The 21,639-nt window shown below is 45.6% G+C and overlaps 6 protein-coding genes across 6 annotated transcripts; 5 read left to right on the top strand and 1 right to left on the bottom strand.

Moving 5' to 3' along the window:
* Positions 1 to 1,275: 1,275 nt before the first annotated feature.
* On the top strand, positions 1,276 to 2,726 carry DFL_001503 (uncharacterized protein; the record flags this gene model as incomplete). The annotated part of the gene is made up of 2 exons (XM_067630131.1): positions 1,276 to 1,548; positions 1,626 to 2,726. The coding sequence occupies 2 exons, from the start codon at positions 1,276 to 1,278 to the stop codon at positions 2,724 to 2,726; spliced, it is 1,374 nt and encodes a 457-aa protein (XP_067492805.1).
* Positions 2,727 to 4,749: 2,023 nt separating this feature from the next.
* On the top strand, positions 4,750 to 7,445 carry DFL_001502 (uncharacterized protein; the record flags this gene model as incomplete). The annotated part of the gene is made up of 4 exons (XM_067630130.1): positions 4,750 to 4,788; positions 4,853 to 5,049; positions 5,158 to 7,197; positions 7,253 to 7,445. The coding sequence occupies 4 exons, from the start codon at positions 4,750 to 4,752 to the stop codon at positions 7,443 to 7,445; spliced, it is 2,469 nt and encodes an 822-aa protein (XP_067492804.1).
* A 589-nt stretch (positions 7,446 to 8,034) lies between these two features.
* Positions 8,035 to 9,622, top strand: DFL_001501 (uncharacterized protein; the record flags this gene model as incomplete). Its single annotated transcript, XM_067630129.1, has 8 exons — positions 8,035 to 8,191; positions 8,279 to 8,341; positions 8,421 to 8,644; positions 8,740 to 8,890; positions 8,960 to 9,148; positions 9,216 to 9,333; positions 9,390 to 9,473; positions 9,541 to 9,622. 8 exons carry the CDS (start codon positions 8,035 to 8,037, stop codon positions 9,620 to 9,622), a joined length of 1,068 nt encoding a protein of 355 aa, XP_067492803.1.
* Positions 9,623 to 10,795: 1,173 nt separating this feature from the next.
* DFL_001500 (uncharacterized protein) lies at positions 10,796 to 14,106 on the top strand (the record flags this gene model as incomplete). Its single annotated transcript, XM_067630128.1, has 6 exons — positions 10,796 to 10,800; positions 10,947 to 10,978; positions 11,064 to 11,158; positions 11,216 to 13,459; positions 13,511 to 13,788; positions 13,857 to 14,106. 6 exons carry the CDS (start codon positions 10,796 to 10,798, stop codon positions 14,104 to 14,106), a joined length of 2,904 nt encoding a protein of 967 aa, XP_067492802.1.
* Positions 14,107 to 16,935: 2,829 nt separating this feature from the next.
* On the bottom strand, positions 16,936 to 18,818 carry DFL_001499 (uncharacterized protein; the record flags this gene model as incomplete). The annotated part of the gene is made up of 2 exons (XM_067630125.1): positions 16,936 to 18,191; positions 18,263 to 18,818. 2 exons carry the CDS (start codon positions 18,816 to 18,818, stop codon positions 16,936 to 16,938), a joined length of 1,812 nt encoding a protein of 603 aa, XP_067492801.1.
* A 917-nt stretch (positions 18,819 to 19,735) lies between these two features.
* Positions 19,736 to 21,220, top strand: DFL_001498 (uncharacterized protein; the record flags this gene model as incomplete). Its single annotated transcript, XM_067630124.1, has 1 exon — positions 19,736 to 21,220. The coding sequence occupies one exon, from the start codon at positions 19,736 to 19,738 to the stop codon at positions 21,218 to 21,220; it is 1,485 nt and encodes a 494-aa protein (XP_067492800.1).
* Positions 21,221 to 21,639: the final 419 nt, after the last annotated feature.

The raw sequence follows: 21,639 nt of genomic DNA, 5'->3' as shown, positions 1-21,639 counted from the left end.
GAATTGTTCTATGTCTGCAAACTTGTGATTCCGACTGGATGTTTCCACGTTTTGAATGCATTTCGAAGAGAGGTCGGACAAATGTCTAGATCTGGTAAGTTTCAGACCCACTTTCATCCCGTCGCCTGAGTGATAGTGGGCGTTCCATATGATCGCGAATAGAAAATGTAAAATGTTCGCCTCCCGCTAGCCGGACAAGCATGTTTTTGTGCGTTCGATAAATTGGCAGTCGGAATGTTTTGTTGGACGAAAACGTGGAAAGGGCCAGGAACCCGAAAATGGTTGCCGGTCGTCTCAACCGAATTTCCTGATGAAGCAAACGGCATGCCCGTTCGGCATCTGGATCTGCTGCATTTAGAATTTTTGGGATCAGAATTTATTTATTTTTTATTTTTTTCTGACAATTTCCATTACACAATTTAAAGTGGGAAATCATTGCGAGCCGAAGAAGAAAACACCGTTGGTTTGTTGCAGCTACATAGAACCTCTCATCGAGGCTGCTTCACATTGTACTCACATTCCAGTTGGAATTTGCAGTGCCTGACCCTGGTATTACGTATTTATTTCGTCCGGAATAGAATCAGCTCGATATCGGTGTGTGAATAATCGGTTGGCCTCGACATCGGCCGAATCACTTTGCTGATCATTTTCTGAATTGCTGTTCCAGATTCCAGCTTCATCCTTGAGGCCTGTAGATGAGGGTTGCGGCCTTTTCCAGAGACAACAGAAACAAGCAGCCCCTCGGTGAAAAGATCATGCCAATACCGAGTGATAAAGTGTTTGATAATGGGTCCAAGAGTGGGGACTACCGCACCATAGGTTTTGTCTGTCTGTGCGGTGGATGTTCAACCCTGGTTCATCTTCTCGCCCACCAGTGCACGTTCACTTCCAAGACTTTTTCTTGCAGGAACTCGGCCTCGACTGGTAACCTTTTAATGTTCTTGAAAACCGGTTTTCAAGAAGCCGCATATATCACATTTCTTGTAACTGATCGACTTTCTAGGCCAGGAACCTCTCGTGTTCGCAAAGTTCTGGAACTGGGCGAAGAATATATACCCCAAACCACCCAAGCTCGTTTCTGACCGGAGAAAAGTTTAATTCCTTTCAATTCGTCAAGACGTCGACATTTCCCCAGATCGTGGGTCGCAGCCACCTTCGTCAGTTTAAATAAGTACCGCTTCGATACTTTCGACAAAGAAGCGATGCACAAATCAACTTGGAACTTATAGTCGGGCAGCAGTGAAGATTCTTTTCCTTTCTTTCCAACGAGTAACAATGGGAGTATCAGGAGATGCCGCTATAGCAGTCGAATGGGGTGTATTTGCCATCACATCCCTCTTTGTCGGACTGAAAGTGTTTGCACGGCATCGGGCTGGTCGACTGGGCTTTAGCGACATCTTGGTTGGCCTTACATGGCTGATGTTTCTGATCACCAATACTTGCGACAATGAACTTTGGAGGAGGGGATTGTATCGGGATAATCTTTCATGGAAAGATGACTGGTCCGAGGTGATACCAGATCCTGATACCTGGATGACGCTGATGAAGGTAAGATTTAATTTCGGAACCATCCGCCTGATGATAGTAAGGCCGAGTAAACGCTAACAAACCATCTGTGAGTGTAGATCAGCTATGCTTTTTATTTCCCGTACATCCTGGAACTCTGGGGTGTGAAATTCTCGTTTCTAGCTCTCTATTACGGTCTCGTCAGCTCTCAACTCCCTAAACTCCGACTTACACTCCACTTCATCACTGGTTATACCGCTATTACACTTATCATATCTATCGTTTTAAATCTTGCTTGGTGCACACCGATATCTAGAAACTGGGCTCTTGATTCAGCAGATCGTACGACTTGTTTCACTGGTCTTGTACCCACTCTCGTACCCGTTGTTTTCCATATTTCCTCCAATTTTGCTCTTTATTTATTCCCTTTCGTCCTCCTCAACTCATTACGGGCTCATCTTCCAGGACCACAATTCAACGGGATACTGGTCTTGTTTGGTCTCGGGGCTGTTTACATCGGCGTCACCATCGGCAGATTCATTGCTAATGGAGACGAAGCCAACATTCCAACAATAGCTGTCTGGACAGCTATGGAAATGGCAGTAGGTCTAATAGTCGTTTGTTGTCCAGCTTTAAAGGTTCTCTTCCCAGCGAAGTGGAAAAAGCCAAGCCCTGTTCATTTACAGTCAGGCATCAACGATAGTACCGACGGGAAAGACGGAGAAACCGTTAAGTCCTGGCCTAGTGTTCGAACAAGGTCAACCTCGAAAACAAGTGAAGGCATGGGCACATGGTACCGTGGCTCCGTTGACACTTCGGATTTGGAAATGGAGACCCAAACTGTTCAAACACAATTCTCGAACTCGAACCAACGAAGAAGCGGGAGGTCCTCTCAACAGCGTTTTCTCTCTCGTATCTCACAGTCCCGGGAGGGCTTGGTTCGGGAACCAGAGGCTGCTCATATCCCTGGTACTCCACCATTGGGTAGTACACCCCTAGAACGTCGAAAGCCCTCCAGAGACGGAGCAATGTACCCGCCTTCGGAGTTCAAGGTTGAAGAAAGCTTGCGACGAAATAACGGAAATGTCCAAGAAAGCGTGAATGCACTTCGGGATGATATCCTCCGAAGTATCAGCTTTGCATACGACGAACAATCATACAACCATGATCACCATACACACGTACAACCAAGAAAGACATCGAGAGAAGGATGGCGCTGAGCGTACACCGATATATTACATCTAAATTCGCTTTGCATTTTGCATTTTTTGGGGGCACACCGTATCATTTGGCCACAGTACACGATAACGGCCGTTCACAACTGCTTTTTTGTTTTGGTTTCAAGATACCTTCATTCATTTATCTTCTACGAACATATCATTAGGGGTCAGGGGTAAACAGGTGGAGGCGTTTGCAAAATTTGGTTGGTGACTGACTGCTATCTTTTCACTCCGCTTTTATTCATATGACATAGCGACGGCGTTTTCAATTCCTTACCTTGATACACACGGTTGTACTTGTACGCATACGATACTATCATTCATTTCTCTGCATTATTACTTTTATATATTCTGCCCGCCTAGCTAGCGCTAGAGGGGCGACATTCAGACGTTTCAATCGATCGAATTTAACATATAATATTTTGTCTTTGTGCATGCTGGACCAACATTATCTAAACGGATCATTTATATGTTTGAAAGATATATAATATGACAAGGGGGGTACGGAAATAATGGACAAGAGGGTACGGAAATATTGTTTCCCTATATACATGACTGGTTCCGAGAACTAGGTAATGATGCATCTGGACTCCCTGGTTAGGAATAAATATCGGGGTGTGTTCAAAGATTCTCACTGATTCCCACCTATCTTTAACATTTGTGACGGCTATTGACTTCAGAACTGTAGACTTAGGTTTGGAGTTTTCCAGAGTCTGAATGTATAAAACCTTAAAATAGTTTCTGGACCCTTTCCGGCAGTATTTCTCACTAATGGCGAAGATTTGAAGGCTACTCTTGTCGATGTTAGAAAGCTTCGCTGACGTTGGATATATTTGGCGACAAGCCTAGAGTAGTAGCTTGAGTGGTATAAGGCACGATACCCCCCAAACACCATTATCTCCCAAAATACGAAGAAAAGTTAATGTCGAAGGTATTCGAAGTTTTTCCTATTTTCAAAGATTCTGGTTAGGCCGGAGTTTTCAGAATTTACCAATGGGATTGTTGCAAGAGTGGTCTGGGAAATGTCTGAAAACGTACTAGAAAAGAATTACGTATTGGCACTGCAAGCTGCTCTAATACTTCGAACCCTTCATAGTTCATAAGTGCGAGTTCTATGTTGTTCGAGTATTCTTCAAGGGGATGAAGGAGACGAACGAAGACCAGTAAGCATTACTAAAATTTTATTTAAAAGATTGCGGACTACCGACAAAACGCTCCGGAACGAGGACATGAGACATAGAGTAAGGCGGATACAAATAACCTTTGGCCGACAGGTAGGAAGAAGCGTACGCCGGTATCTGAGCGAGATTACAGGACACAACTTAGATGACAATCCGGTTCACATAATCGCACTGGCGCATACGACGAGCGGTCACAATCCACTGATATGTTTGCAATCTAGTTTTAATGTATCGCCGTACCACTTTTTTGTATCTAAGCTTCCGATACACCATCTGAGTAGATTGGCGTATATATTTTGACAAGCATTCCAGAACACATAAACGACAGCACTCATAGATTATAGTAACGTATTTTAGTTACAACGTCCGAAAGGTACCCACCATAACCCGTGCCATCCTCCTCTAGGGCACTCGGTTTGCCCCCAATACCACCAACAGTCTTCGTGGCCGTCTGGTATTTCGTCACAGTCGTAGTTTTTGCACCTCGTGACGTATCTAGACTTCGTGACCCATTTCGATCTATATAATCATACACTCAAAACTCGACATCGTCCATGGATATGCTCAATCCCAACTCTCGCCACGATAAACCTAGTGCCGCGACAGGACAAGCGACCTTTTTTCGTCGGAGTTTTTATCCACCCGCTAGTGATAATCTAAACTTTGTTGCAAAATACGCCGATTTCCTATTTAAGAAATCTCGGCTTGGCAAAGGGCAAGTTGTTCCCAAAACGTGTTGCGTCTATTCGCATCGCAGAAATTTTATTGGCTAATTGCAACCTTCCAAAACTTGAATCCTCTATCATCACCAACCAATCCTACCATTCCTACCAACATCTACAATGTCGCGAACGAAGAAAGGAAAACGCGCCGGGGATAAGGTATTCCATTATTATAGTCTCGTATCAGAACTTTACACCCTTCTAACCTTTGTTTGTGCTGTAGAAACAGCGTGGCCGCGGAGGCGGCAACAATGGCAACAACGATCGCACGGACTATTCATCCATTGCGAAAGAGAATGAAAAGTTCGAGAATTACTATATTAAGCAGGGAATTGTCCCTGACGAGGAAGAGTTTAAGAAGTTGTGGCAGAGTTTGAAAGATACTCTGCCGACAACCTGGAGGTTTACGGGGAGCAAAGGGTAGCTATTGATCCTTGTCATCAGCTAGATTGCACGAACCGATATATCGCGAGACGAAAAGCTCGTATGGCTAGAATTGTCGATACTCATTCGCCTTTGATAATGTAGACATGCTATCTCCGTTCGAAACACTCTCCAGACTCACCATATCCCTTCCCTAACAAACACCACCTTCGAAGGAGCTTCGATTCCCGCTCCAACACCCTTGTCATGGTATCCAGACCAACTCGCCTGGCAGCTTACGGTGGGGAAGCAGGTCATTCGCCGTTCCCCACCGTTCAAGCACCTACAAGCCTTCCTTGTTTCCGAAACATCGTCAGGAAATATATCCCGTCAGGAAGCTGTCAGCATGATCCCACCATTATTGATGGATGTGGAACCCCATCATATGGTTTTGGACATGTGTGCTGCTCCGGGGAGCAAGACGGCACAACTGATCGAGGCGATTCATGCAGGAGAAGAGGAGAGAGTTGCTGAAGCTGCTAGGCGGCTGACGGGAGGAGAAGAGGCAGGTGCTAGCATTGACGGAGAAACACCTGAGAAGATCATGGGCAAGACGACTGGAGTTGTCATCGCCAATGACGCTGATTATAAACGATCCCACCTCTTGATCCACCAGACAAAACGTCTAAATTCGCCGAATCTCATCGTTACAAACTACGATGCGACCCTATATCCCTCGTTACGGCTACCGACGAAGCAGGATCCCAATGGAGGAAAGGCAATGCAGGAGTACCTGAAATTCGACAGAATCTTGTGCGATGTTCCGTGCAGCGGTGATGGCACGGTTAGGAAGAATCCGTTGATCTGGAGAGACTGGAATGTTGCAAATGGAAACGGCCTGTGGAGCACACAAGCCAGAATCCTGGTTCGTGGTCTGCAGTTGCTGAAGGTTGGAGGTAGACTTGTGTACTCGACCTGCTCCTTGAATCCTATCGAAAACGAATCTGTAGTGCATGCTGCAATTGAGCGATGCGGCGGTCCTAGTGTGGTGGAGATTGTGGATGTCAGTAACAGACTCCCTGGGCTTATCCGAAGAGAGGGAATGAAGAGTTGGAGGGTGATGGATAAGGATGGGACTTGGTTCGAGAAGTGGGAAGATGTTCAAGAGAAGGGCGAACCCTATACTGACCGATTGACGAGAGGAATGTTCCCGCCTGCTGGTCAGGATAGCGAGGTCGCCAACATGCTAAACAGAGCCGTCAGAGTTTATCCACATCTTCAGGATACCGGTGGTTTCTTTATTACCGTGCTTCAGAAGAAGGGAGCTGTCAAAGCTGCCCCCGAGGGAGAGAAGATACAAACCGGCGGTCAGAAGATGAAGGGCGTTGGTGTTGAGGGCCAGGCTAAGAACGGCGTCGAAGCACCTAGCGGTGTCAAACGTGCCTTGTCCGCTGAAGACGAGGAACAAACAGATCCAGGTTCCCCAACTAAGAGACAGAAGTTGGATATCGCTACAGACACACCGGAATCGCCAGACAAAGACGGGGATGAGGAACTTAAGCCACTGGATATTCCATCGACCGAACAGAATCATCGAACACAGGAGTTTGATGAAGATCCCAAAACAGACGTCATTGCCAAGAAACCTCGAGGTAACTTCAACGAGGAACCATTCAAGTTCCTGTCTCCATCCCATGAGGTACTAGCCCTGATCAAGAAATTCTATGGCTTATCGCCATATTTCCCGATGAACAATTTCTTGGTAAGAAATCAAGAGGGAATACCAGTTCGCACGATTTACTTTACATCTACGATGACAAGACAAATCTTGTCGGAGAACGAAGGACGAGGAATAAGATTCGTTCATTGCGGTGTGAAGATGTTCAACCGCCAGGAGGTTCAAGACCCAGAAGCTTGCCAGTGGCGTATCCAAAATGAAGGATTGGGGCTGGTTGAAGCTTGGGTCGGAGAAAAGAGGGTTGTGCATCTAAAACAAAAGGAAACATTGAGATACCTTATGAAGGAGCTGTTTCCTAGAGTTGAGGATGTCACAGAGATCAGGGAGAGAGTGGAGGGTGTTGGTGGTGGGTGTTGTGTTCTGAGGGTTAATATCGAGGAAGATAAGGACGAGCTTGGGGCATTGGTTTTACCCTTGTGGAAGAGCAAGTTCACATTGAACTTGATGTTGCCAAAGGAGGAGAGAAGGTAAGATACCACATGCTTCCTATATCCTCTACACGGGATGCTAATTAATTTCTAGGGCATTACTACTTCGGTTGTTTAACGACACCGAAGGACCCAAGGATTCCACGAAGGAGCAAAGGGAAGCGGATGCCAAGGCCAGGAGGGAGGCGAAGGAGAGGGGGGAGGATATCGTTGAGGAGGATCAGGATGAAGAGATGAAGGACGAAGAAGATGATGGGGGAGTTAAAATTGACGGGGAGGACGAATAGACGAATAACCGTTCGTATTGACGACGGTAATATGTATTTCTACTACACTGTTTCCTTATCTAACAGTTTCCAGGCTCCTGATAGCAAAACCTGAATTGACCTGGGACAGGCTGGGTCTGTACATTAGCTAAAGGTTCAAATTTAAGAACTCGACAGTCCTTTATAGTCTCGAGGCCAACCCTCTTTACACTTAGCTAAGAGAAACATTATAGTCATTGATAGAAGGCCCCAGGAGGGATTAGTATATTACATCGTGAATATTCAGTGAGCCTAAGTGTGATCTATGAATCTGAATACCAAAGCTCCTATTGTTGAAGCCTTGAAAGGGCTGTAGGTTTGGTGAATATGGACTCTAGACCTTAAGATGGCGTAGTCTCGACCCCGCGATAGCGCACAATCTCGGAATCATCAATTGAAACGTCACCCACGGCACTCACTTCAGCCAGATAATATTTTTCACCAGTCGAATTCGTGAGCCAGAATGATTCTTCTCCATCCTCCAAAGTCACCTCCCATCGATTGGATAAACGCGAAATATCTAGCTTTCTTTTAACCTCAAAACATCTAGTCTCGTCGCAGAACACTTGCAATGAATCGTAAGAATTGGCGTCGTCGAGAACGCGACAATGGCCCTCCAGAGGAGGAGTTGAACGTCTCCGGACCAGAGTTCGCGAGATTGGAGCCATCTCCAGCTAACCCTCCAGGCCTTGCCGATGTCGATGCAACCTTAACTTTGGCTGCTCCTCGTTAGGACGATCGTTCTGACGAAGAAAATCCATTGGTTCAAACCTGCGGTACTGTTTGCGGGGGAGGACCGGGAAACGAACATGAAGGAAGATTCCTCAACCTCTTGGATATCTATGGTGTCCCTGAAAGTGATCTCGAAAAGCTGGCGGGTAAGTTTTATAAAAAACAAAATTTCTTAACTTGACATAGGCATTAGCTAATACAGGAGAAATGGCGATGGTGATATAGCTTTGTATCTCCCGTTCGGATTCGCAAAGACCAACTTTCCTATCGTTGCGAGGTTTCTCAATATCAAGCGTGTAGAGGATATCCAATACCTTCGTATCCACCGCTCTCGCATCAACATCCACTACTTCAACGTCTTTCAGGACTCCTTCCTCAAGAGGTCCTACAAGTACGGGATCAAAAAGGCTTTCACCGATCTAAGTCTTAGAAGCGTTCTCGTTGTTGAGGTAGGTGACTCTAATATCGTTTGACGTGAATCGATATCTAATCAGTCGCGTGTAGCTGCTCACCGGGATGCTTCCAGTCTTGGAGTTTAGTCTAGGCAGGAGGCATCGGATACCCATCCGCTCGAGCTAAGGAGGCCGTCTTGACCTCTCTGGGCGTCAAAGGCCTTGTCTACGTCGCTGTTGATCCCAAAGCTGAGAAGAAGAATGACAGCGATGGAGCCGCCAGGTTGTTGGCCGAACTTGCTGGTATGTTCTGCATTTTGCTTGGAAAGCTCTAGGAAATTTTGTATTTGTTTCTAACTACAAACTTCTAAGTTTGCAACTACAAGAACGTTCAAGCTGGGAAATGGGCCCCAATGCTTGGTATCTTGTCTGATGGAGACCAGTTCCAATTCTGGATCTACAGCTCCACCGCAAGGAAGATTTGGGCTTCACACTGGATCCCTGGGTTTAACAACAAACTCCTTAGCGATATGGAAGGATTCTTCATCTCGCTCAAGATCGGTAGGTGGCATTCTTACGATATTCTCGATAGAGGGTAGTAAACGCTAATATGTTGGATATCTCTTAGTTGTCGAGTACCTCTACGACTTCGTCCTCTCAATGGTCTTCAATACGATGAGAATCGGGGTTAGGGAGGCTGATCATGCCGTTACAAACAATCCTGACAACGAAGAACTCGTTAAAGAGTCTGGCCTCGCCGTATTGGCTCTAAACCAATGTGGAGAGACCCATGCTAGGCTAGGAAGGCGGAGTTGTTGCGTTCCAACGATAAATTCAACGAAGCCGAACGCGAAGTTCTCAACGTTTCAAAGTTCATGGTTCCAAGGTTAGTAGTTCTCCTACGAGTCTTGTCAATTGATATTTTCTAACTGACATTTCTATTGACGATATAGTCTAGAGTATTGGTTGGGGATTATTAAGGCCGAGGAGCTGCCTCCCAATGAGTGGGATAGGAACACTATTTTGGTAGCCTGATTACTGATGATTTGTGTTCCATGATCCTTTTCTTCATCTATACCGGCCCATACAATGCCTATCTGCGTTTTTTCACGCCGGAATACCTATTTCGGAGCTGTGGTTTTGGTAACCACGAGTGCTAAATGCTATGATATATTTATACTTAGCCCTTAGTGTCTCGTGAACCAGGTCCTGATCTATTACCTCATGGTCTTTGGCGGCTACTCAATGTATTATACAATCACGAATAACGAATGAGTGTCCTTAAATTGCTTCGATTGTAGGTGTTCCCTCGTAAAGTTCCAATTTCTTTTATGGTGAAAAAAAAGAGGTGATCTCGTATACCACCAGCCTCGAGACTATGTAAACCAACCCCATGTAATGATTGCATGAGTTGTGTGGTATTCCAGCCACCACCGCCATATTCTAACGGGCGCCACACCTGTTACATATGCTTAGTTCGAAATACCCAAGAATTCGAAATATGTACTTAACGTAGTCCTGTGATAGTTCCAACTGGATGATTGGCAGTGCCTGCATGGAGTTTCCTTTGATATCACCCTGGTCAAAAGCTTCGCCGGGAATGTAAGTCTGCGTTCATATGCAGGTGGCTGTTGATGCGCTGTCCGGCTCTGACAATGTCGACAACCTCCCGTTGATTGGCTGCAGTCGTACTTCCATCCAATTCCCATCAACCTCTCCCTCAACTACAACCTGCTGATAGAACTCCCTTTCGCCGAAGCTCAGGGTCTACTGGCTTCTCTCTAGAACAATCACTCCAACCTCGTCACTGATACTTTCTCCAGAGCTGAAAGCTGCTAGCCGACGTACTCGGAAAGCTGGAAATAGGAGCTGTTGCTTGCTACGCACACTGAATCAACCCGACAAACACCTGCCCCCCAGCCAAAGAAAGCTTTCACCCCCGCTTACCTTCCTTGATACACCTCCCACCTCCCACCTTCCGACTTCTCAAGACTAACGCACGAGCCACAACGCCGGTAACGAGTATACGACCATTTTTGGCCTTACTATCCTTCGATACTCTTCAGAAACCGAGCTTCATACGACCAGCTTGTTGCAAGCAAAGATACCCGTATCTCCGGCTCAGCCGGACTGTGACGACATCAAGACGATTCCTGCCGATATATTTTTGATTTATAGGGTTCGGAGGAGCTCAGAAAAACCGCAAACATGGCGTATGTAGCTTGTTCTTCCGTTATCTCATCCCTTTGTTCGAGCTTCGGCGGTTGGGCTATGGAAGAGTCTTTAGACGTCGGGAGCTTCGTAAGCATGTGATGATGTGGGGTGTAGATGGATACTAATGAGAGTTCGCGATCATTAGGTCGGGGGGAGCGCGTGATAGCTCGATTAAGGGTATGTCATCGATAATGATGCCGTGATATACCTACACTCCGTGGTTTAGATCTTTGGAATACCTTGTTAACAATATACCGTCTAGTCATCTGTCGATTCCGACCTCAGAACAAGATAGAAATCAGGGAACAGGCGAAAGAGATTGTCTCTTTCCATTCACCGGACACATGCGAGATCAATGTCTGTAATCCATTGATGCCTATCTTTTTTAACACGTATTGACATTGATTTCTATAGTCCGGCGATATCCAAGGTACCTTCACATTCGATCGCGTGTTTGACATGACATGCAAGCAAACGGACATCTTCGACTTCTCTATTCGTCCTACTGTCGATGATATCTTAAATGGCTACAATGGCACCGTCTTCGCCTACGGCCAGACTGGTGCCGGTAAATCTTTCACTATGATGGGAGCTGATATCGACTCCGACGTTACGAAGGGTATTATCCCTCGTATCGTCGAACAAATCTTCGCCTCTATCCTCGCCAGTCCCGGAAACATTGAATATACCGTTAGAGTCAGCTACATGGAAATCTACATGGAGAAGATTCGCGATCTACTCGCTCCTCAGAATGACAATTTACCCATCCATGAAGAGAAGAACCGTGGTATCTACGTCAAAGGTTTACTTGAAATCTATGTTAGTAGCGTACAAGAAGTCTACGAAGTTATGCGACGTGGTGGTAACGCCCGTGCCGTCAGCGCTACAAACATGAACCAGGAATCCTCCCGATCTCATTCCATTTTCGTCATCACCGTCACGCAAAAGAACGTCGAAACAGGCAGCGCTAAATCCGGCCAGCTCTTCTTGGTCGATTTGGCTGGTTCAGAAAAAGTTGGCAAAACAGGTGCCTCCGGTCAAACCCTCGAAGAAGCTAAAAAGATCAACAAGTCCCTCTCCGCTCTCGGTAATGTCATCAACTCGTTAACAGATGGAAAATCCCAACATATCCCCTACAGAGACTCCAAACTTACCCGTATCCTCCAAGAATCTCTTGGTGGTAACTCCCGAACCACACTCATCATCTGTGCCTCTCCGAGTAGCTATAACGATGCGGAGACGGTGTCGACGTTGAGATTCGGCGTTCGAGCCAAGGCCATCAAGAACAAGGCTAAGATCAACGCTGAGTTGAGTCCTGCGGAACTGAAGGCATTACTGAGAAAAGCCCAACAGCAAATGTATACATTCCAAGAGTATGTATCGACACTTGAAGGCGAAGTTAGCGTCTGGAGAAGCGGTGAGACAGTACCGAAAGAGAAATGGGTGGCGCCTACACCTGCTGTTGAAGCAGTTATTCGACAAGCTGCCCAACCGGCATCAGCAACACAGCAGACTAGAGCGGAGAGAGGGAGCATTGGGAGCACATTGGCGAAAGATCTAGCGAGGCCGAGCACACCTGCACGGTTCTCGGCTGATGTTACACCCGTGAGCCCAGGGAGACCGGACAGCAGAGCGGATTTGATACGCAGCGCGACTCCAACTGTTATGCTAGACAAGGACGAGAAGGAAGAGTTCTTGAAGAGGGAAAATGAACTGCAAGATCAGATCGCGGAGAAGGAGAGCCAAGTTGCTGCTGCTGAGAAGCTGCTAGCGGCTCTTAGGGAAGAACTGGCGATCTATAAGGAGAAGGATAAAGTGACGAGCAAAGACAACGAGAAGCTGACAGCGGAGGTCAGCGATTTGAAGATGAGCTTGGAGAAGGTCTCGTTTGAGAGCAAGGAGGCTCTTATTACAATGGACGGTCTGAAGGAGGCGAATTTGGAATTAACAGCAGAGCTTGATGAAGTCAAGCAACACCTCTTGGATGTCAAGGTTTCGGCCAAGGAAGCCACCGCCGCAGCAGAGGAGAAGGAAAGGAGAAAAGCCGAGAAGATGGCGAAGATGATGGCTGGGTTTGATCTCGGAGACGAGGTCTTCAGTGAAAACGAAAGGCTACTGCGAAGCGTTATCGAGAATATCAATGGACTCGTCGATACTGCGGCAAGTGGTGATTCGATACCAGAGCAAGATTTGAGGGATGTCAGGACAAAACTACAGGAGGTGCAAGGTCTAATAAGGCAGACCGAGCTGAACCTCAGCGAAAAGGTTGAAGAGAACGATGTTGCATTGAAGAAGAGAGAGGAGTTGGAGAAGAAGTTCGTGGACTTAGAGAAACAGTACAGAAATGTTCTGGAGAACGGTCTAGAAGGCGTAGATGTGGAAGATATCCGACAGAAACTAGAGGAGACATACACATCAAAGAGAGAAGTGGAAACCCAAATGCTCGAGGATTTGAAGGTCGAAGTTAAGAAGAAGGCAGAGGAGAATGAGAAGCTGAAGAAAGAGGTTGAAGAGGCGGAGAGGAAGTTGAAGGCTGGAGCACAACAGGCCAATGGCGCACCGGCGCTACCGAATGGCAAGACTGTTGCACAACAAATTGCTGAGTTCGACCAAATGAAGAAGAGCTTGATGCGTGATTTGCAGAATCGCTGCGAGAGAGTAAGTTTCTGTTCTATATTGATTTTTGGCACTGGGTACTAATTTCTGTAGGTTGTGGAACTTGAAATTTCTTTGGATGAGACACGCGAGCAATATAACAATGTCCTCCGCAGCTCGAACAACCGCGCTCAGCAGAAGAAGATGGCCTTCCTCGAGCGGAACCTCGAGCAACTTACCCACGTTCAGCGACAACTCGTCGAGCAAAATAGCAGCTTGAAGAAGGAAGTCGCAATCGCAGAGAGAAAGTTGGTTGCGAGAAATGAACGTATCCAGAGTCTAGAGCAGGGCTTAAGAGAGAGTCAGGATAAGCTTACGGACCAGAGCGACCGGTATGTTATATCCACTCTTTCAACTTTTCTAGCTCTTAAATCGATACTCACATGTTATAATAATATAGGTTCGAAGCGCAACTCACCGCGGTTAAGGAGCGTCTACAAGCTGCCAAGATTGGAAGCAGGGATATGAGTTCCCCAACTTCCGCTGGAGGATTCAGCTTTGCCGGTAGCAGAATTGCGAAGCCACTGAGAGGTGGCGGTGGCGGAACCGACAATGGTATCCCTATCATCGGGGGATTTATGGGCGGTGGAAGCAATGCTAGCGAGGCTGGTGGGAAGAGGGGCACCTGGAGCAGCTTCATTGGGAGGTAGAAGATCCCAAGTACTGCTTCCTCCGACAACGGAGATGGGGTGGAGAAAGGCACAGGGTGGGGTTTGAGGGGTGGTATGAGGAGTGGCTCGAGAAGGAGGGTTGGGGCAACCTTCCAAATGGTTAGCTCCGCGGCTACATAGAGAGTCGGGTATTTTGTAGGGAGGTATCCTTTCGACATGCGTATAATGCCTCTGACTTTTTTTTTTTCTCTTTCACTTCATGTTTTTCTTATTTTTCTCTCTTTTTTTTTTACCTCCTCACGATAGGTTTTCTTCACGATTAAAGATTGTCATGCCCGGTCATGTCTGTGTTAACATATTTTTTTGATGAGAAAGATGTTAAAAAACCCTCTCAAGTCTTCTCGTCGCTCACCTCTTTTTCTCTTCTTCTGTTTTAAAAATCACGGGATATGCATACATGGATTTCTGTTCGAATTCCATCTTTTTTTAGGTTTTCTTATTTCCCTTGCATATACTTTGTCATTTACACGTATACGATTGTTACGTTTTCTACTAACAACGCCTATTCAGGTTTTTTTCTCCTCATTTCCTAATTCTTCTTCTTTCAAATTCTACTTCACTTTGGTGTGTTAGGAAGGAGGGGTTTTTCTATACAAGACAAGGCGACGGCGGTGCACGGCTTTTTCATGGAATTTATTATAGATAGACGTGAAATTAATAACTTTATAGAGTAAGAATTATCTTCAGCTGCGCATGTGTGATGGTGATAAGAGAATGGAATCATCTATATAAAGGGAAAAGTATCCCGTGGCTGGTGTTTGGACATATATGCATAAAGTTTTGTATGCGCCAGCAGTGATATCCTAGAGAACTCGCCTTTTCCGTGACTTTGGCTCTCTAGTCGTGATATCGGGTCATTTGAAATGCTGGGCGCGATTAGGGGATGGAGTGTTCATTTGGTCTGATTCAAATTTCGATAGCCTCAAGAGGTGGTTGGTGCCTTTACATCAGCCTAGAGCTATGTAATATAATGTTAATGTAGGTACTTAATTATCCGTGTAAGGTCGACGACGAAGTCCTAAAAATCTGCCTTGGGGCATGTAATATAATATAATATTAATGTCGATATGTTAGTAATTCTGCATATAGGGACGACGACAAAGTCGTTGAAAAGATATTTTGTATAGTTCGATTTGTTGAAGGAGTTATGAGTCTGCAAGTTCATACGGTGAATTCGAAATTCGGGTTGTATTTTCCTCGTAAGCCTGCCGTAAATTTATAGGGTAGTCCCCTTGATGGTGGGAGTTGTACATTGGGAATTCATCCCATTTTTTGGGGGTTTGTTATCTCATAAATTTTAGTTGCAATATTATGCTTCATAAATGGGACTGGCGGCGCAACCTTTATGGAGCCACTACAATAGTCTTTTTCCAGAAATATTTTTGTTGTATAAGTAATGTAATATAATAGGTAGTGTAGGTAGTACTAATGTCATGTGGACCCCAAACTGGGGCGTATATATTCTTTATGCTTCATAAACGGGGCAGGCGGCGCATCCTTCATAAAGCTCGTGTCTTTCAGGGAAAACTTCCGCAGATAATATAGTATAAGTAAATAATATAAAGTATAATATATATCCTTATCATTACTAGATGCTTCAACTTAGTAACAATTTATAATATAAATAATATAATTTTATATAGTTAAGTATAATTGATATTAAAGTTAAAGTACTAATATCTCCAAATTTAGCAAAGAATTTACTTGTCCTAAGGGGAGATCTATTTTAATGTATATTAATAGCAATTTATAAAATGGTCGCAGTAGATCGAACACACGTGGAATTTGTGAATTCAAGGGTATCAAAACTGCGTTGTTTTTGTGGTATACTAGATTTCCACTGGTTCTGTGAAAGACTCTGTGCTTGGTGTCACAAATCCGCACCGATCTCAATTTTCTTGCGGTTCCAATAAAAAAGAACCTATTTGAAAAGTGAAATAAATATAATTTTATAAATTTTATAAATTTTCGCAAAGATTTTATGATATGGGACGTCCTGCTTCGCAAGATCACCCACCGTATACAGAGAGTGAATATGCAATATGCCGAAGCCAATTCGATAGAGAAGGTCTTGTATCAATGTTCTGAGGCTATACTGGAAATTCCAATAGGATCATGGTATGTTCTGGTTGTCATTCATATGGCCGGCCCGGGACAGATTGGATCTCAATAGATACTTATCTGAGACCTTGCTTAAGAATTCTTCCCACTTCATATCATTGGTTTACAAGATGGTCAATCGTGCTTTCATCGTATCGGAGTAGCCTTGAGCCTAGCATGCGATGCATGCAGAAGTGCTATTTTCTCTAATCCGTTTTTATCTTGTTCATCTTGAATTAGGAAGTGAGTTCCTGTAGCTAAATACTATCGTAGCACACATCGCTGTCCGTTGTGATCCCATCTGCACAACACAACAACCCGCGATCCTGGCTTCTGAATATACCCAGTGTTAGACTAGTCAGAAACTAACGCTGCTGGACTCGGAAAATGTGCTGTTTCCATGCCGAAGGAGGCTTGATCGGGAATTGAAGCATGCAGGTAAATCACGTAAGGAAGCCGACTGTCTAAGATAGCTGCATGCTTATTGCGGTTCAAGACTTATTGTACAAGGAAGGGTGACTGTGATTGGCGAATGTGTCTATTTCGATTCGTGTATTGAATTCAATATACGAAAGATGATCTGCTTTTATTATTACTAAAGACAGTTTAAATTTAAGTATGAAACTATAAGCGCGTATACAGCGTTGAAAAAACAATAGGAAAGGTATATAGCATTAAAAAAACAATAGGAAAGGCCATCCTGACGCATTAATGTAATTCATAAATCTGTGGCTTCTGAGGATTCGACTCCCTACCAGTTTGCCTTCGCTCCGATCCATTAACTGACAGCTCCCAGCGCTGATTCGAAGCAGAAGCAATCGAGGGATTTGAAGGTGCTTCGTGTAGATAGTTTTGCTGGTAGTTGGGGTAATCGCTCATTGGAGAATTTCCATCGCGAGGGGTTAAGGGTATCAATGATGGTGTTGGCTGTGGCGGTGGCGCTGTCTTCTTTCTTCTGCGCCAAAGCAGAAACACAAGGGCGAGTAGGAGCAGAATCACGGTACCTACTCCGGCCGCAATACCTGCTATTGCCCCAGTCGAGATGCCTGCCCCTGGTTTTGATGTAGGTGAAGATGCGGAGGAAGTCTCTGAAGATGGGGATCCAGAAGTGTTGGTCGTAATCTCAAGAGGGACAACCTTCCAGGTCGAATTCCAGCTCGATATCCATGTATCGTCTTCTGAGGCAGGTGCGTCTAGACTCAAAGCCGTTTTATCAATACTTTGGATATCTGGGCGAATGTAAGATGGTCCAGGTGCCTGAGCGATCCAGAATTTGCGGGTTTCGTATGATTGAGCGATAAAGGCCGCTTGGTAGAATGCTCTCCCCATAATAGCTCCGTCACCGGACTCCGTGTCAAGTCGGGCGCCCATACAAGGGAAGTAGGCTTGAGTAGCCGTGACAAGTGGAGCCGTCAGATTGAGATCGAGAAGTGCAAAAGGTAGCTTGATTGTGAAATTCTGAGAAGCTGAAATTCGAAAATCAAAGGAGAGGTAGGCCGGGGACGTGACTATTGCCTGATACAGTGGGTCGCTTGTTTTCCAGAAATAGAAACCTGTAGTCCTGTCGAATGTCACAGGTAATTCTTTGGCAATAGCATCGCAGGTTTCCTGAGGGAGCACTAGATAAGGAATGGCCGACTCCAATTCTACCTTTAGAGCATTGCCATTTCCATTTGACAAAGGATTGACCAAAAGGTTTGATTTTCTTTGGTAAGAAAAAGGTGATTTTCCTACTGCTATACCGATATTGATACCTATTAAATTCATTTTCTTTACAGCGTTTGAGTCCAGATCGAAACGCTGAATTGGCCCTGCGATTCGAGATTTATCGTAACCCCCCCAAACTAGTGAAGGAAGCTGATTGAGCTTTGCGGACGGGTAATGCATTGCCCACGACCGCGATGCGATTGCACCGGTCTTGGCGAGATTGTTGAGAGGTATCACGGGTTGAAAAGGCCCGAAAGCTGCACAAAGGAACATAAACTGATCAGGTTATATGAAACGGTTTCAATCCAGGTATTGAAATGTAACTCACAGTGTGCATCATCGACAGCTCCCAAAGTCAAGAATCCGTTGCTCATGCCGACTTCCTTCCTCCCGTAGAATAAGGATACACTCTCTACCCGTGAGATAGACGCGTTCGCAATAATGACACGAGAAAAGCCGGCTCCAACGCTAAGTTGAGCAAATTGGGCATAATTTTGTCCTTCAGCATCGAAGAGCGTCCCATAGGGTATTGTGTCCACTCCCTTCGCATTGAATCCGATAGTATTAGGATATGTGCTCGTGTCTTTTTCATAATCGTAAAGACCGCCCTTTTCAGACACACAATCTGGGACATCTTCGCAGACAGTAGTAGATAGGACTGTGGGAGCCCACTGACTCCCTGGGAAAAGGTTTATAGTTTGTTCATTGCTACCGATGGCAACAGGGACTGTATACCATGGACCGTCGTATCCGAAAGACTTGCTCGTATCAAACGGCATTTCAAGGTAGAGGGCGCCGTTAACCTGTTTGAAGAAGGACAGACTCCATAGTGGAATCCATAATGACAAGGGAAAAGAGAGGAAATCGGCCCAGGACTTGAACATCTAGATGGTTGATCCGGAAGGTAAGATGCGCAAATGAAGAAGAACACAGAATCTTGAAGAGGAACCGGAAGGAAGGAAGGGTGGTTATTATTCTACAGATAATAACCGCCAGAATGCAAAGCGCCCATTTTCGTTCTCAACCATATAATCTTCTTCGGAACACAACACAGGATGTGATTTGTGTCACGCCTGCAAATAGCCACAAGACCTAAAATGGGAGGTGCGAAATACGAACATCTGCCGGGACAGAACAATACAAATCGCTAGCCCATTGAGGTGATTTGTTGGAAGCAGCAACCTACCAGCATATGTTACACGGCTCTGTGATGCAAGAGCATGGCACAGCTACGTATTTATGGCACAGTACAAGAGTTCCCCACATGCAGCTCTGTGTTTCACCTAGGGTTGCGTTGTTCTTGGAGCGAATTGACGGGGTGGCGGGGACCGCCTAAATGTAAGCCAATAAGCAAGCCTGCTTCCGGTGGGGCCAGCGCTTGAATGGGTTGGAGATTGATGTGCTAGACGGGGGTTCGATAGTTCATTAAAATGAGAACGCCTATATCAGCTTGGCGTGGAAAAAATTGTCAATTTGGCAAATCAGAGAACAGCCCCTTTTTTTGCCTTTCAAAAAGTGCAGGAAATTAGCGCGGACAGTATTTTTAGAGAGCTGATCCGGAAACGTGGGACGAAACCTAAACTGGGTCCAGGATCCTCGAGGTGGTATTCGATAGTATATGACAGTTCTCTTACCACCATTTCCCATCTTCATTATCATCACCCATCAGCAGCAACAACGATACTAACAGCACTCAAGCAATGAGGCATTCAGTCTAGCTCTGTGTTAAGTTTCGAGAACGCCAGGGAGGGTCTTGTCTTGCTTTGCGTGGGCACGGTTTCCGAGCATTTGGTATCTCAACATGAAGGTGCACTTGCAGCTATGGCGACGGAGCCTGCGCTCTCCAGCTACCAAGGCTATCGTGGTCATAGTTATGTTTTTGATATTTTTTCACAATCTTCCCTTGCGAGGTTTAAAGATTTTTTCGCCAAATACAACCACCATTGCACCAAAACATCCGATCGACCGATTAATATACGAACAGCGTCTCCGATACCAAGACTTGGTAAAGCGGCAATCAAAGAGCCCCGAGGAAGCCATCACCAATTATAAGCTTCGGTACGGCAGGGATCCACCGACTGGCTTCGCAGATTGGGTTCGGTATGCCTTGCAGCAAAATTCCGTCATCATTGACGATTTCGACACTATTGAAAAGGTGCTACATCCATTTCGACAACTAGGGTCAAAACACCTTGAATCCAGGATCGATTCGGCACGCAGGACAGGTTCACGGTTGCAGACTGTTTCCATCAAAAATGGAAACTCGTCGCTGAATGGCTTGCCGATTTTGGACTCATTGAAGCCTGTTCTGCAAAACCTCCCCGATATGACGTTTCTGCTGAATGAGCTCGACGAACCGCGAGTTATAGGATCTCAGCCGGATAAGGATGATATCACTTTTCAAGACTATGGGCGGCAACCTTCCTGGACACAACTGACAGCATCGTGCCAAAACACCGACAGTAGCGGACTAGAAGGACAGCAGCAACACCCACGCTTCTTAGAGTCGATCACAACCTCCCTCGACCTGTGTCGCAATCCGGCCTATCAGGATCAGTATGGAATGTTCACTTCGCCGTGCACTTTTGTCGCAACAAAGGGTCTAGTCCCGGTGTTCTCGGTCGCTCGGGTCTCCACCATGCGCGATGTTTTAGTTCCAGGGCATGACTATCACCACGAAAGTTTCCTGAACAAAAGCGACGTCGATTCTCGAAATTTTACTTCGAAGGAGAACAAGCTTTACTGGAGAGGCTCGAATACAGGCACATACGCGAGTTCACAGATGAAGTGGGAAACGAATCACCGAGCCCGCTTCATGCTCAAAGTCCGAAATAACACCGATCTTTTTGATGTTGGTATGACGGCTTATATCCAGTGCGATTGGGATGTATGCCAGGCCATGGAGGGGGCTTTCGGACGTCCGCCAAGAGCCGACAAGAGCGATTCTTTCAAGTACAAATTCGTGATGGATCTGGACGGGAATGGCTACTCGGGGCGCTTCTACCGGCTCCTGCAGAGCAACAGCGTTGTGTTCAAACAGACACTGGTAGAGCAGTGGCATGACGACCGCGTTATTCCCTGGGTACATTACGTTCCCGTCACCATTGGGTTGGATGAAATCGAAGATCTCGTCAATTTTTTCTCGACTCAGGGTGCCCGACAAGCAGAAGAAATTGCGGCTGAGAGCACTTCCTGGGTGCAAGCCGCTCTGCGGCCGATAGACATGACGATTTACGAATACAGACTATTGCTGGAGTATGCTGCTCTGTTTGAGAAAACAAGTTGAACTCGGAAAAGCTCAACGCAAATGCACCTCTTTCAGTTAATTCTTCTATTCCATCTCTTGACGGGGTTCTACATCTTTCTCGGTTTCTTTCTTCAGGCGTTCGGAAAAGATGCTGGCGTAGCTTGTTTTTAGGTGTTACAATCCTTGTCATTTGTTGGAGGGACGAACGCAATTTGTACGGCCAAAAATTTCTTATTTGCTTACTTTCTTTTTTTTTTTTTTTACCGTCTGACATGCATTGGAATTAGAGCATTTTAAAGCTCCTGAGCAGCATATGGGTGTGGGTTTTCTCGTTTTCATCTTCGTCTTTTCTTCCTCAATTTACTTAGAGCAAATGGTTAAAAAGCAACATATACATGCGCAATCGAATTAAGAAATACTAATCCCCACCATCTCTTACTACCGATTATCCTTCCCCT

This window comes from Arthrobotrys flagrans (assembly GCF_004000055.1).
Source record: "Arthrobotrys flagrans strain CBS H-5679 chromosome Unknown unitig_3, whole genome shotgun sequence".
Classification (NCBI taxonomy): Eukaryota; Fungi; Ascomycota; class Orbiliomycetes; order Orbiliales; family Orbiliaceae; genus Arthrobotrys; species Arthrobotrys flagrans.
Note: the sequence above shows the minus strand (reverse complement) of the source record. Positions and strands in the feature narration are given on the sequence as shown.